The sequence below is a fragment of the Myotis nattereri genome (genome assembly GCF_964212035.1).
Source record: "Myotis nattereri genome assembly, chromosome: 3".
Classification (NCBI taxonomy): domain Eukaryota; kingdom Metazoa; phylum Chordata; class Mammalia; order Chiroptera; family Vespertilionidae; genus Myotis; species Myotis nattereri.
Window position 1 is genome coordinate 18,927,558 of NC_138077.1, and position 14,337 is coordinate 18,941,894.

Genomic DNA, 14,337 nt, shown 5'->3' on the forward strand with positions numbered 1-14,337 from the left:
CCTTTGTAATACTTTAAGCAATAAAAAAAAAGTTATGTGTTATTATTATGGTTAGCTATATATGTTCTTCACATTTCCAACTAAATTGGAGAACTGGAAGTCAGACATTTACATCATTGATCAAATACAAAACAAATGCATACAAAGAGTTTTAGGAAAGTTGCTTAAATTTATACCCCATGTTCTTTTCATACCTTTAAGGCATTTATAATTGGTATTCAAATATCAATAATTACCAACATGTTATTGGGTCTTAGATGGAGCTTAATTTTTTTCTTTCATTAAATTTACAGTGTTTTACAAATGAAAAGTTATCAACAAACGATAAGTGAATACATGTAAATTATTTCCATAAGGCACAATTTTGATTTAAAATATAACAAACATAAATATGTAGTTAAATATGCTGAATGTAAAACAGTGTTTACAAAATTTACTTTTTAAAAAATATATATGCTTATATTGAATTTAGAGAGAGAGGAAGGCAGAGGGAGAGTGATATAGAAACATACATCAGCTGCCTCTTGCAGGCCCCCTACTGGGGATGGATTCCCAAGTGCCTTGACTAGGAATCGAACCCCTGACCTCTTGGTGCATGGGACAGTGCTCAACCAACTGAGACACACCAAAATTTACCTCTTTAATATCATTAAAAAGAAGGCCGTGGTACTCTCAGGACAACTGTCTCCTCCAAATTCCTAATGAAGTGTCAAGTTTTCTGAGTGTACTTAATGGTATTTGCACTAAGTGTACATTTCAAAACACTCGCATTATGAGTTAATGCATTTGGAAAAGAGTTCTGAGTGAGGTTACATATTGCTTATGTTACAAATGGAAAATGCAAAGCAGAGAGGAGTTCAGACCTACTAAGTACCAATGGAACTCTTCTTAATGGGTTTCCTTGCTTCCTTCTCTCTCTTAATGGAATACCATCCCAGTCAGTACCATCCCAATCAAACAATATGAAAATGTTAGGGATCAGAATTATAGAATCACTTCATTTGGAGACTGGGATGAAAAATAAAAAGATAATCAAATCCAACTCTCTTATGTTATAGATGAGAAACTTGAGGCCAGTAGCATTGAACTCGATTAAGACTTGTTTTCAAAACAACAGCATTCAGGCCCTTAAGTCATTCACTCTAGATTTATCATTTATTTTCATGCTGTTCTACTGACCACAATTCAAAATACCATTGTGCTCCCAACGTCACGTGTTTGGATGCGGTCCTTTCTATATGGGTTCCTCTAAAGGACCACCTGGGTCTTGTCCGGAATTTTCCTTTGTGGTATCAAAGCCAGGGGCTGGTGGTTTTCCTTTGAGCATTTTTTTAAAATATATTTTATTGATTTTTTACAGAGAGGAAGGGAGAGGGATACAGAGTTAGAAACATCGATGAGAGAGAAACATCGATCAGCTGCCTCTTGCACACCCCCTACTGGGGATGTGCCCGCAACCAAGGTACATCCCCTTGACTGAAATCGAACCTGGGACCCTTGAGTCTGCAGGCTGACGCTCTATCCACTGAGCCAAGCCGGTTAGGGCCTTTGAGCATTTTTAAAGAGAAATTATCATGTAACATCTAGGACCAGAAAGCAATCTTTATGGTATATATTTTACAGATACTTTCTTTTCGGATTTTATTTTCATCTAAGAGAAAAGCCTTTGTAAATATTTCACATAAAATATTCCACTAATTAGTTAATGTCGAGAAGTGCTAGATAATATTCCCATTGGGGTCCTTTGAAATATTTCCTCGAATAGCTAACAATTCATTTATTTTCCAATTAAACTTAAATACAATTTTGAAATGTATTGGCTAAATTTTTGATGCATTCATGCCATGAAAACAAGTTTTTCAATAAAGGTAGTATTTAAGAAAGTCCCAACCTATATGCCTAAGGTACTTACTGGAGATGCTTGTGACTAATCCTTGCAACCTAAAGACATAAGATTGGTAATAAAACCCCAAACCATACCTTAATCCAGTCGTGGGCAAACTACGGCCTGCAGGCCAGATCCGGCCCGTTTGAAATGAATAAAACTAAAAAAAAAAAAAGACCGTACCCTTTTATGTAATGATGTTTACTTTGAATTTATATTAGTTCACACAAACACTCCATCCATGCTTTTGTTCCGGCCCTCCGGTCCAGTTTAAGAACCCATTGTGGCCCTCGAGTCAAAAAGTTTGCCCACCCCTGCATCACTTTGGAGTTTTGAGTGTCCTTGACATCTCTCCTACATAGAGCTGCATTTAACATTCAGCTTACTTCCCAAACAATATATTTTGAATTATTTGTAGTGCAGCCTCTGATCATTAATGAAATGTACTGGACTGGAGAATTTGGGGAGCTTGGGCTGTGGTAGGCGATAGGTATCAAGTTAAATTGTGCTGAAGCCGCATGAAGCATAAACCAATAATTTGACTAGTCCCTTTTAGAAATTCTCACGTTGATGTTCCCAATGACGCCGGTGTATTAAAATTTGATGAACTAATAAAATCAAGATTGAAATAAGGAAAAAGCAGACTGGAAGGGCAGAAAGAGACTCCCCCCTCCCCCCTTCCCCACCTTCTCCTCCCCTCCCCCCCCCCTCCCTCCTTTAAAAGCCTGGGCTCTCTTGGAGTAGCAGGTTCCTGCATGCGCGAGGAATCTGGTCTCGGTGCAGAAGCACCGGCAAAGCCAGGGCGTTCCCAGCGGGGACTGCTGGCTGCCCGGAACCTGCCAGCACCTGGCTTGGTTCTTGGCGGCCCTGGAGGCCGACTTTTGCCTGGACCGGGTGGGCCCTCGGGCTGCAGGCGGGAGGCTCGGAGCGGTCAGAAGGGTTTCCTGTGTGTCAGCAACTTCACTTCGCCGAGATAGCTGGCGGAAGAGCGCAGGGAGCGCTCGCGGGCCAATCGCTCCCCAGCAGCCAGCCCCGACCGGGCGCGCCCTCGTCCCCGCGGCCGAGTCCGGTGGCAGCGGCGGGGCAGCGGCGGAGCGCCCGGGCCACGGCGGACCCCCGGCTCCTAGAAGACACCTCGGACTGGCGGCGAAAGCGCTGCAGATCGCGGGAGGGTAGCCGGGCGGGCTCCGGGCAGGCACGCCCCTCGCCTCCGGCGGAGCGCCCGGGAGCCTAGACTCCGCCCACCCTCGCGGGGAGCCGGCGCTCCCGCCAGCCCCCTGCACTCGGGACCTGGCCGGGCCTCGAGAGGGTCCGGGAGCAGTGCCGACGCGAACGGCCGCGATCCAGAAGCGCACGGGTCTGCAGCCACGCGGGAGCGGCGCGGGCCCCCGAGCCGAGCGGCCGGCTTGCAAGGTGGGGAGGAGGACGATGCCCAAACGAAGTTGATCTTGCGGGGAAGGAGGCTGGGGAACGCCCTCCCCACGCCGGAGCGCGACCCCGTGAGTTCGGCTGGGGCCCCCCGAGCCCCCGGCGGAGACCAGCGGCCCCTCGGGGCAGCGCGATCGGAAAGTTGTCGGCGGCCGTGCCCCGCGCGCCCTGTTGTGTAACCTCGGCGCTGCCAGCCGGACCGGGAAGTTGTTGGCCCGCCCGCCCGCCAGCCCGGTTCGGTCCCAGCCTCTGGCGGATTTCATGGCCCGCGGCGGACGCGGGGCCGGAGCCGGCGTGGGCGAACCCCCGCGCGCCCGCTCCCGCGGGGATCCCCGGTGCCCGCTCCCTTCCGCCCGCCCGCTTTTCCGATGCGCGCTGCGCCCCTCGCCGCCGCCGCCGCCGCCGCCGCCCTCTCGCCGCCTTGCGCCCCTCGGAGCCTCCGCCTAAGTCCGGGACGAGAGAATGGCCGAGGTGCTGTGGTCGGCGGTCCCCAACGGGACGGACGCTGCCTTGCTGGCCGGCCCGGGCTCCCCCTGGGAGAACAGCACCATCGCCTCCACCCCCGCGGTCGCCGCCTCGTTCCGATGTTTGCTGACCAAGACGGGCTTCCAGTTCTACTACCTGCCGACCGTGTACATCTTGGTGTTCATCATCGGCTTCCTGGGCAACAGCGTGGCCATCTGGATGTTCGTCTTCCACATGAAGCCGTGGAGCGGCATCTCCGTGTACATGTTCAACTTGGCCGTGGCCGACTTCCTGTACGTGCTCACCCTGCCCGCGCTCATCTTCTACTACTTTAACAAGACCGACTGGATCTTCGGGGATGCCATGTGCAAGCTGCAGAGGTTCATCTTCCACGTGAACCTGTACGGCAGCATCCTGTTCCTCACCTGCATCAGCGCGCACCGCTACAGCGGCGTGGTGTACCCGCTCAAGTCGCTGGGCAGGCTCAAGAAGAAGAACGCCGTGTACATCAGCATGCTCGTGTGGCTCATCGTGGTCCTGGGCATCTCCCCCATCCTCTTCTACTCGGGCACCGGGGTCCGGAAAAACAAGACCATCACCTGCTACGACACCACCGCCGACGAGTACCTGCGAAGTTACTTCATCTACAGCATGTGCACCACCGTGGCCATGTTCTGTATCCCCCTGGTGCTGATTCTGGGCTGTTACAGCTTAATCGTGAGAGCTTTGATTTACAAAGACCTGGACAACTCGCCTCTGAGGAGGAAATCCATTTACCTGGTGATTATCGTGCTGACGGTGTTTGGTGTGTCTTACATCCCTTTCCACGTCATGAAAACGATGAATCTGCGGGCCCGGCTGGATTTCCAGACCCCAGAAATGTGTGCTTTCAATGACAGGGTGTACGCCACTTACCAGGTGACGAGAGGTCTCGCCAGTCTCAACAGTTGCGTGGACCCTATTCTCTATTTCTTGGCGGGGGACACTTTCAGGAGGAGGCTCTCCCGGGCGACCAGGAAAGCTTCCCGAAGAAGCGAGGCAAATTTGCAGTCCAAGAGTGAAGACATGACCCTCAATATTTTATCCGAGTTCAAGCAGAATGGAGATACAAGCTTGTGAAGACGCAAGGATTCCCCCAACACCCACTATTGCAACCTGGTAGGATGCTTGCTCGAGCCACGTGCTCTGTCCCTGCCTTTAAGTTTCTAAAAGTTTAGAGAAGAAAAAATCAAACCCAGAAAGTAGTGAGTTTAAAAATAAAGAACTGGAAATGTCCACGCTCACACGTAAGCTTGTTTGGGTTTGCTTTCAAGGCCTCCCTTCTTTCTCACCAGAAGTATGCATAATAAAAAGATACTGCCCCCCGTTAAACATTTACCAGCTCTTCTGCCTTTAGCATGTACAGGCTTTTCTGTTTAAAGTGCACTTGAGTCCTGGAGCTATTTTGCCATTAATAATTTCTCCAGGAAAACGGATCACCTAAACCTTGAGTTGGTGATGCATCCAGTCTTTAATGTTTTTAATAATCCATGGTGGCAACAAGTTGAAGCTCCATATTCTTAAAGTCAGCCTGGTATATAGCAAAACACTAAATGTGATTCATTCAATAGCAAATGAGCAGAGGTCTCAGCTGGGTGTCATTTTCAGTCCTATCAGCAAGGTGGTAGCTAAGTTTCTTAGGGACTTGAATGGAAAAGTAAAGCCAATGAATTTAAAAGCCTAAAAAGTCATTTCCCAGTTGTTGTTTGTTTGTTTGTTTGTTTTTTCAGAAAACTGCTTTCTATATGTTGGGTGCTAAGTGTTTGATGATGGAAGCCTGCATATACAGGATGACCCCAAAAAAATGCATACACACTTTAACACCTGAGAGCTATACATTCTATTACATTTTGAAAATGAAGTGTATTTTAATAAACACTGCCTTCAAAGTGTGTATGCATTTTTGTGGAGGAGGCTCTGTATTATCTTATGGGGGAAATGCATTCAAAATAATCAAAGTGCTTGTATTTTCCTTGTAAACACCATGAACTCTGTTAGGCTTCCTGTGATAAAGACACGGACTTGCATCACTGCTGTGCAATGCCTCAGGAGTTTGTTTATGTTCCAGTACAAATGCTCCCTCACATCTGTAAAAACAATTTTGAAAAATCACAGTTAGATTACAGAGCAAAGCTGAATAACTGTTAGCAAGTTGAGGGTGGTATTATCAGAGGGACAGTGGTTGACAGTCGATCACAGTGCATAGCCTATAAGCATGTTCTCAAATGTATGAGGCAGCAGGGAATGGGGAGGAGACATTTTTAGATTAAGACTTTTAATTAAAATCATGGTTTAAAGGTTCTTTTTTGCTTCTTTGAAATGTTGGGAAACATTAAATGCAATATGAAAAGAAGGTGGAATTCATGTGGGTTGTGTTGATAGAATGAGAAGCTACAATCCTTCACTAGATCTTATATCCTCCTATTTAAAGGGAAAAAAAACCTTGAAATATATGAGAAAAGGAAGTAAGGAGAATGAAATGTAAGTACCTAAGGTACCACAGCAGTGAAAAGTAAGTTGTAGAAATGACTAATCATACTACTAATAGTTTGTAAGAGAATACCACTGTTTTACATTTTTTCTCTGCCAAGCATTAATGAGAAATCTGTAAAATACTTCAATAATTTTAATAGCAGTTTTCAATGAATATTGATTTGCTGCATTTCTAGCCCTTAAAAACCTTAACGTTTTATATAATGTAGAATAATGGGGTGCGGTAACACAATTTATACCTCCAAACAAATAAATCCAGTGTCAACGGAATGTTTAATTGTGAAAACTAGCCCCAATAAAGCCAACAGCAGAGTCTGCAGCTCATGGTGGAATAACTTGTTTGAAATCACTGTATAAGTAAATAATTGGGTTTGTGTCTTAAGGCAAGAACCTGTGGGGCATAGTGACAGGTAAGCCGGGGATTGCTTTCAGTTTGTGCAATGCCTGGGTGGGTTGCAAATTTATGAGACCTTCAGTTTCTTCTTAAAAGTTACTTCAGTTTATCACAAAAAATATATTTAAAAAAAGTTACTTCAGTTTATCCAGTCTCAGGTCACTAAGACCACTGAAGAAATGCTGTATTTAGCTTCCTAAAAAGTGGCTCTTTTTTTGCATGTTCAGTGTTGATGCACAGAATTCTTGTAGAAGAAACTTTTTAGATCTCTTACCTGCACCTCCTCATTTTGAGGAAAGAGAAGGTTAGCTGGATTCTTACTTGGTTAGGGTCCTACAGCATTGTCTGGAACCCTCAAAAAGGAAGTCTAAAATATGTTATTACTGTACTGTCCCTTTCACACCTCATGTTCAGTGAGACAAGGTTAATCTCACAAAATGGAACAAAATGGAAATTTCAAAGCCTGTACCATCTTTAAACTCAAAGGCTCCTGGCACACATTTCTGTAGTATTTCCTCATCATTTACTTTAGTTTTCTTCCTTTTAGGTCTCAGGATGCCCAGCTGATTTACAGTATGTGTTAAGCACATTGTTTCAGCTTCCGGAGAACTTTATTGCGGAGCGTGAGTCCATGGAGGAGGTGGACAGTGACTAGAAATGCCCTTTTACTTCGTGGCATGTTTCTTTTTTTCTTTTTTTTTTTCAGAGTGTTTCTTCTTTAGCTTCGTACATCCCGCAGTAGACAATGGTGGCATGTGAATGCATGTCAAATCGTAACAAGAATGATCTCACTGACTCCTTCCAGGCAAAAAGAGGTCTCTGGGAAGAGTCTGTGTGTGCTAATGGCGAAATGAGGGTCAAGATGAAGCAGTGATCTTAAAATCTGATTCGTGACCTATGTTGACATTAGTAAGTATTTTAATAAAGGCAGAAGTCTGTTGGCATTTTGATGAAAGAATTGCTAAAATTATGGGATTTATCAGTTAAGTAAATTTCACAACACAAGACTATTTTATTGCCAAGTTCAAGGTGTCTTATGGCACACAACTTATATCTTTGACTCTGAGAACATGAACAAGTTTGCATTGAAATGATAAAAAAGACAAACCAGGAAGAGATTAGAGCATGAGTGTAGAATTCAGAGTTATAACCATGACATTGTCACTCGGCCAGCAATGGAACTCTTGACCCTTTCAAGACCATTCTTTGGAATAAAAAGGTTGGATAACAGCTATCTGTTGGGGTTTTGGGGGATGTGGAAACATTACAACTACAGACAGACAGCGATGTATGAAATCTGCTACTGTACTTTACAGAATTCTTCAATTCCAGGTCTTGGCTAAAAATTCTTAAGAAGTTCAAATTGTGATGTGGACCTATGTCCTGTAAGTTTGCTCACCTACTCTGGCAGTACACTACCCTGCCTTTGGATACAAAAGGTATCAGTGCTTAGAGCGGCTGGAATTGGACTGGTGACAAGAAAGATGTATAACTAGTAAGAGATCTATTGAAGCTTTAACTTTGCTGGTCAAATTGTAGCTACCATAGTATTTATTAATGAAGCTTACAGTTCTTCAGTTGTACAGATTGAAAGACTTTCTTGAAAGATTCCACATACTGGTGTAAATTATATTTATTACAATGTATAATATTAATGTCGCACTGGTATATTTGCATAATAAATGATACATACATAAAATGAATTATTGTATATTATGATGCTTTTCAAATATTAGTATCTTGAAATTTTTGTCTTCAGATTTTTTTTAATTTAAAATAGGGAAATATGTTTTGTGATAGAATCGATTTTCTCTAGCTACCCTTTTGCACATTTAACTTTTTATTTAGGGTTCTTTCTATACAGACACGATTTGGTGTCAAACTATTATTAGATCAATAGCAAATAGAAAACATCTGGGTCTGTATATAAAATTATAGGAAAGTTGATATTGTCTTTTCAGGACATTTAGAATTGTACCCTCAAATATGATCAGAGCTTCTATTTCCCAATGCAATGCTTGTCCTAACTTCAAAGTAGATTCACGTAGAAGTCTGGTGGGTTGGGCACTATCGAAGCAACATTAGAATTTAGAGAAAACCTTTAGGGAGATGGGGAGAGGAGACAGCTGGTGTAATCAGTTACTGTACTTAGTTCTGCTTAAATTTTTGTGCTGTGTTCCTGTTTAAGGTGAAATAGTAGAATCTTAATTTCTTTGAGATGGGGTTTCTAAGTAACACACTACCAGCAAGTTTAACACTGCTATTAATTTTAATCTGTTTCATTTGTTCACTTGATAACTTTAATTCCAGGTGTTAATAGTGATAACCGTATTATATTTGACTGCTGAATTCTGTTACATTTTTATTCTGTTGTACATTGTATTATACACGTCATTAAAAATTAATATGAAGGGGGATATACGTGACATATCAAAATTTGTGAATTTGAATTGTAGTCTGTGCTTTTGCAAAAATGTTTATTTTTATATTATCTGTGACTTAATATAGATAATTGAACTGGGTTTCCTTGTGATTAATAGTGATATTGAATGAGCAGTATGGAAACAGTGTTACTTGACTTTTTGAGCTTTCTCAGGTTTATCTAAATCAATGGTAGCTTAACAAATTCCAAACCTAATTGTGCACAATTGTGTTTCTAATAAAAGGAATGTACATTTCCTATACGTTCGCATGCAGGAATGAACAATATTGTGTGTGTGTGTGTGTGTGTGTGTGTGTGTCTAAGGCATGGCAGCCAACTTTGCTTCTGCTATTGATAATAACAGCAGAGCTTCGATATCATTGTACCTACCATAGACAATTAAAGCTGAAAAGTTTCAATAAAACTATGAAATGTGGTCTGATGGCTTCTATGTTATTATAGTGTTAATACTCACAAGTTTCCCCACATCTTGACATGTACTATTATACCACCTGGCAAATCCTATAGGATGTATAGAATTAATGCAGGATTTTCTTAAGGTGTAGCCTGGACTGTAATATAGTAAAGTGTTAAAGAACGAATCCTGGTACAAGATAATTGGCAAGATTACCATTATTTGAGATTATTCATAGGAATGTGACCTAATCTTTGAGGAAAATACGAAATGCAACCTTAATAAATATTTCCCATACTAGTGTTCTGTATTTCAAATATGAGCCGTAATCTTTTCTCTAGTTTGTAACCTTTGGGGGTAATCTTACTAAGAACCCTTTGTGGTGTCTGTTTATTAGTCTACATTGCCTGCTTCTCTTAAGCTTATTAAAAAATACACATCTGCTGTGCAAGGAAAATGTGTTTATGGGATGAAAGCACGCTTAAGGCATTACCGTTTCTTTCCTTAGTGTTAGAAGGCAAGTGCGCAGTGGGTGACACTGGTTAAGGAAAATTATGCAGGTTTCAGGAGCACAATTATACAATACATCATCTGTACACTGTACTGTGTGTTCACCACCCAAGCCAAGTCTCTGTCCACCACCATTTATCCATGGCAAATGGAGAGATTGTTTTGGTCTGTGTTGTCATTCAGACTTTATTTTTGAAAACTTCAGTCAGTTAGAATGTTTTCCCAGTCGTAAAAACAGTGATTTTATAAATTACAAGGAAGAACCAAAGTTTCAGGATCTAACACAGTGGTTGTCAGTCCTGGCTCTCAGCTCACTTTGAGAGATAACAACAAAGAAGCTGATTGAGTTTTGAGCCTCACCTTGGAGAGATGATAGTAAAACAATGCTTAGTTTAAAGACAGATACCCCATCCTGGGCCATTACTAATTGTACTTGCTTAAGCAATAGTTGAGCCTTTCAGCCTTCATTCCCTCATCTGTTAAGTGGTGATAACAATACAACTCTTTCATTCAACTTTTGTTTATTAAGCATGTGTTACATGCCACTTGGGAATCCTCACTGATTAGCATGAGCTTTAGGAGGTGTGTGTGTGTGTGTGTGTGTGTGTGTGTGCATTTATTTAGTGCACACATAGAAATTATACAGATAATTATCTTTCTGGGTTAAGAAGATTTTACCATAAATCTTTGAGCACCTTTTTATTTTCAAAGTAATTTTGGGACTGGAGTCAGAGAACCTTCTTTCTCCACAAGTAAATATAATGCCTTTAAATTCTCTCTTGTACTTTAACGGACTGGTAAGTTTATACTCTCTTTGTAGGAGGTTTAGAATTTTGCTCCCATATATGATGAGTTTCCATTTCCCGGTGCAAAAAGCTTGTCCTACATTCAAAGTAGATTTGTTATGGTTTAGAAGTCTGATGGGAGGGGGCATTAAAGACAAAACAGATGCCACTAGAAATCCATGTTAATGTCAATAGTCTGTTGACTTGCTTTATAAAAGTCTCAAGGTTATATTGCTGTAAGGTGGACCCTGGGGGCTGACATTCCCAGCCAGCATTATTGCTGGGACCGATGGTCTTGGTCCAAATGACATCTGTGGATGGACACAGGTCCCTGGGCTGAGAAGGCTGCAGCCCCTTGAAAATAGACCCATGTCTATTTCATGGGTCTAAGGGGGTGGGAAGTAGTGGGGGCAATCAGTACTGCCCAGAGGGGGGAAAATGTGCAGCCCTGCCTGATTACCTGATGAGAAACCACCTGCGTGAAGGCAGAAATTCCCTGGTGCTAGATTCAAACAGGAAGGTAATCCAATCCCATCACCTCGGTGTGCTGGGGAGAGCCAGGTTTTCACTTTCACAGGTGGAGTTAGCAAAGGACTCAGGGTTTTCACGCCTATGAAAACATTCCTCCCACATGCCAGGGCTCTTCAAACTGTGGACTTGACCCATGAGTGTGTCAGGACATCAGGAGAGTGAGTTATGATCAGCACTCTACCAAAACAAATAGAATCAGGTAGAGCAGAGTCAATAACTCAGTGAGTCAGCTTGTGATTTTAATTTCAGAAACACGCAACACAACACATATTTATGTACTTGTAACGGGTCTCACTCGGCTTTTGATTTCTTAATGGAGAACCTGGTCAAAAACTACACTACACCTTTCTCAAAGAAACTATTAAAGCAACAGATAGCCTACCTGTAAGGATGGCTATTTGTAGTTTTAAACAAAATAATTGATACTCAGATTTATGTAAATTTTGACAGCTTAATTCTTTATACTATTCCCTCTGGTGTGAACAGTTCACAGCAAAACTGCAAATGTCCATTATGCTTACGGGCATTGGCTTTGGGGCCATAGACTTGAACCCACCTCTGCCACTTACTACTTGTGGGCCATGGGCAAATGACTAAAAACCCCTTGGCTGTGTGCTCCTCAACTAAGTAGGAATAATTTGCAGCTCATAAAATGTTGGGAGAATTAAATGAAATAAAATAGGCAGAGCACCTACCAAAGAACACACTCAATAAGTGGTAAACATACCATTCTTGAGGCTGTTATGGATTTTGCCACTTCATGTGCTTCTTTGTTGTTTTTATTATTTCTGTTTCTATTGATATTACTATTTCTATTGTCTTTCACACCATGGAAGCTTTGTGGGAGTCCTGGAAATTCACATTGTGGGACTGAGAATTAGTCTACTAGAAATTCTCATTGTAGGATTGAATGCATTTAACATTGTTCTTTGGAAACTCCATTGACCATCTGACGTCTGATGATAAACAAGAATTGAACTCTTTGACGTTTTGCACTGCGATATGCACTGTGTGGGACAAGGATATGTAAGGCAAAGTGTACGGCTAAAAATATATCAAGAAGAGTCTGCTGACCTCCATAGCTGGGCCTCACCTCTCAGGTTCATGGTCTATTTTCAACCACTACAGTCCAGAGGCTGGTCTTTGGTTTTACAGATCCAGACACTTGATCTGTCAACAGTTCACCTAGAGTTCACCGACTCTGGGGCACTGACTCACGTGAAGCAAACTGACAAGAGAATCATTTACCAACTAGAATGCTATTTTATGAGTATGTAACAGCTATATCCCAGTCACAATAACAGACATCTGCCTTTTGTTCAATCTAATTATGGATCATAAAGTTGCCTCCAGAGCTTAAAGAACAAAGAGAAATAATTTTCTTGAAAGGCGTTTCCAGTAAGGTGGAAGAACTGAAAGAATTCCCTAGCCCTGAAAATACAGGTCATGATAATCAGCATCTATCTTGTTCTTGAAAAAATTCTGCCTGTCTGAGACAGCTCAGCAGCACAGAGATTGAAATTTTCACATTTGCTTATTTTCTTTTAAAATCAGTTCCACCATTATAATTCATTGATAGATAGATAGATAGATAGATAGATAGATAGATAGATAGATGATAGATGATAGATAGATAGATAGATAGATAGATAGATAGATAGATAGATGATAGATAATCAGAGAGGGAGAGAGAGAAACATTAGTGATGAGAGAGAATCATTGACCAGCTGCCTTCTGCATGCCCCAGACTGGGGATCAAGCCTGCAACCCGGGCATGTGCCCTGACCGGGAATTGAACTAAGACCTCCTGGTTCATAGGTCGACCACTGAGCCATGTCAGCCAAGCATTAATTCTTAGCTTATAAATTGTATTTTAGTAATGTCTCCCAAGGGTGAGTGTGGCAGGAGGGTGGTGATAGAGAAGGCTGCATACTTGCTAAGTTGGAGATACTAAAAGACATCCCGTTGAAAATGGTACAGGATACATTACAGAGTTCAGAAATGCCATTCCAGAGTTTAAGACAGAGGTAGAAGTACAGGAAGAGATAGAGGTTTTGGAACTGTTTGTGTGCAAGTGACAGCTGGGGAGAGGGGTTGAACACTGGCAATACCCACATCGGGGAAGACAAAGAAAAGTACTGAGCAGGAAGAATTGGAGTCATAGAAGATTCCAGATGGCCTTCTACAGAAGAGAGTTTTAGGAAAAACCTGGGTCACTGTTTGCAGAAAGGACCATAAAGAGTCTGTTAAATTTAGAAATGAGAAAATAATGGTGTTTAATTGAGATCACTTTTAAACCATAACAATCGTCATGATTACTGATCACTGAGGAAGTCTTGTGGTGATGCTATTGAGGATAATAGGTTAGGAGCTTGAGGCAAAGACAGAGATTAGAGATACCAAGTTTTAAAGAGAGAGATTTCTTAATAATGTCAGAGGAAACAAACAAAAACAGAAGGAATAAACAGAAAACAAAAAATAAAATAACAAAACCTTAAATGTCAATTCTATCTCAAAAAACATTAGCCTTTTTATGAGTATTTCTCCACTGACAAAAACATCCTCATGCGATGTTAATTGTATTGTATATTAACAGCATAGTTAATAAATTAATGTGACATGATAAATATGATAAATTTAAACATTAAATATAAATACACCAAGTAAAACACAGTTTATCAGACTGGACTTAAAAACATGACCAACTTTATTTTGTCAATAAGAAACTCACTTCAAATACAGAAGAAGAAGAGTAAAAAGGAAAAGAAAAAAATCAGAAGGTAGGAAATAATAGAGATAGAAACAGAAATTAATAAAATTTAAAACACAAAATCAACAAAACAAAAATATAGGTCTTTGAAAAAATTAATAAAAGTGACAAACATCTAGCAAGACTGACAGAAAAACAGTTATCAATATGATGAATGAAATGGGATATAACTAAAGATTCTACATAAAAAATAGTAATAT

At 41.6% G+C, this 14,337-nt stretch overlaps 1 protein-coding gene across 1 annotated transcript; it reads left to right on the forward strand.

Moving 5' to 3' along the window:
* Nucleotides 1-2,946: 2,946 nt before the first annotated feature.
* On the forward strand, nucleotides 2,947-9,560 carry P2RY1 (purinergic receptor P2Y1). The gene is made up of 2 exons (XM_081088550.1): nucleotides 2,947-4,936; nucleotides 7,252-9,560. Exon 1 carries the CDS (start codon nucleotides 3,776-3,778, stop codon nucleotides 4,895-4,897), a length of 1,122 nt encoding a protein of 373 aa, XP_080944676.1. The 5' UTR covers nucleotides 2,947-3,775; the 3' UTR covers nucleotides 4,898-4,936; nucleotides 7,252-9,560.
* Nucleotides 9,561-14,337: the final 4,777 nt, after the last annotated feature.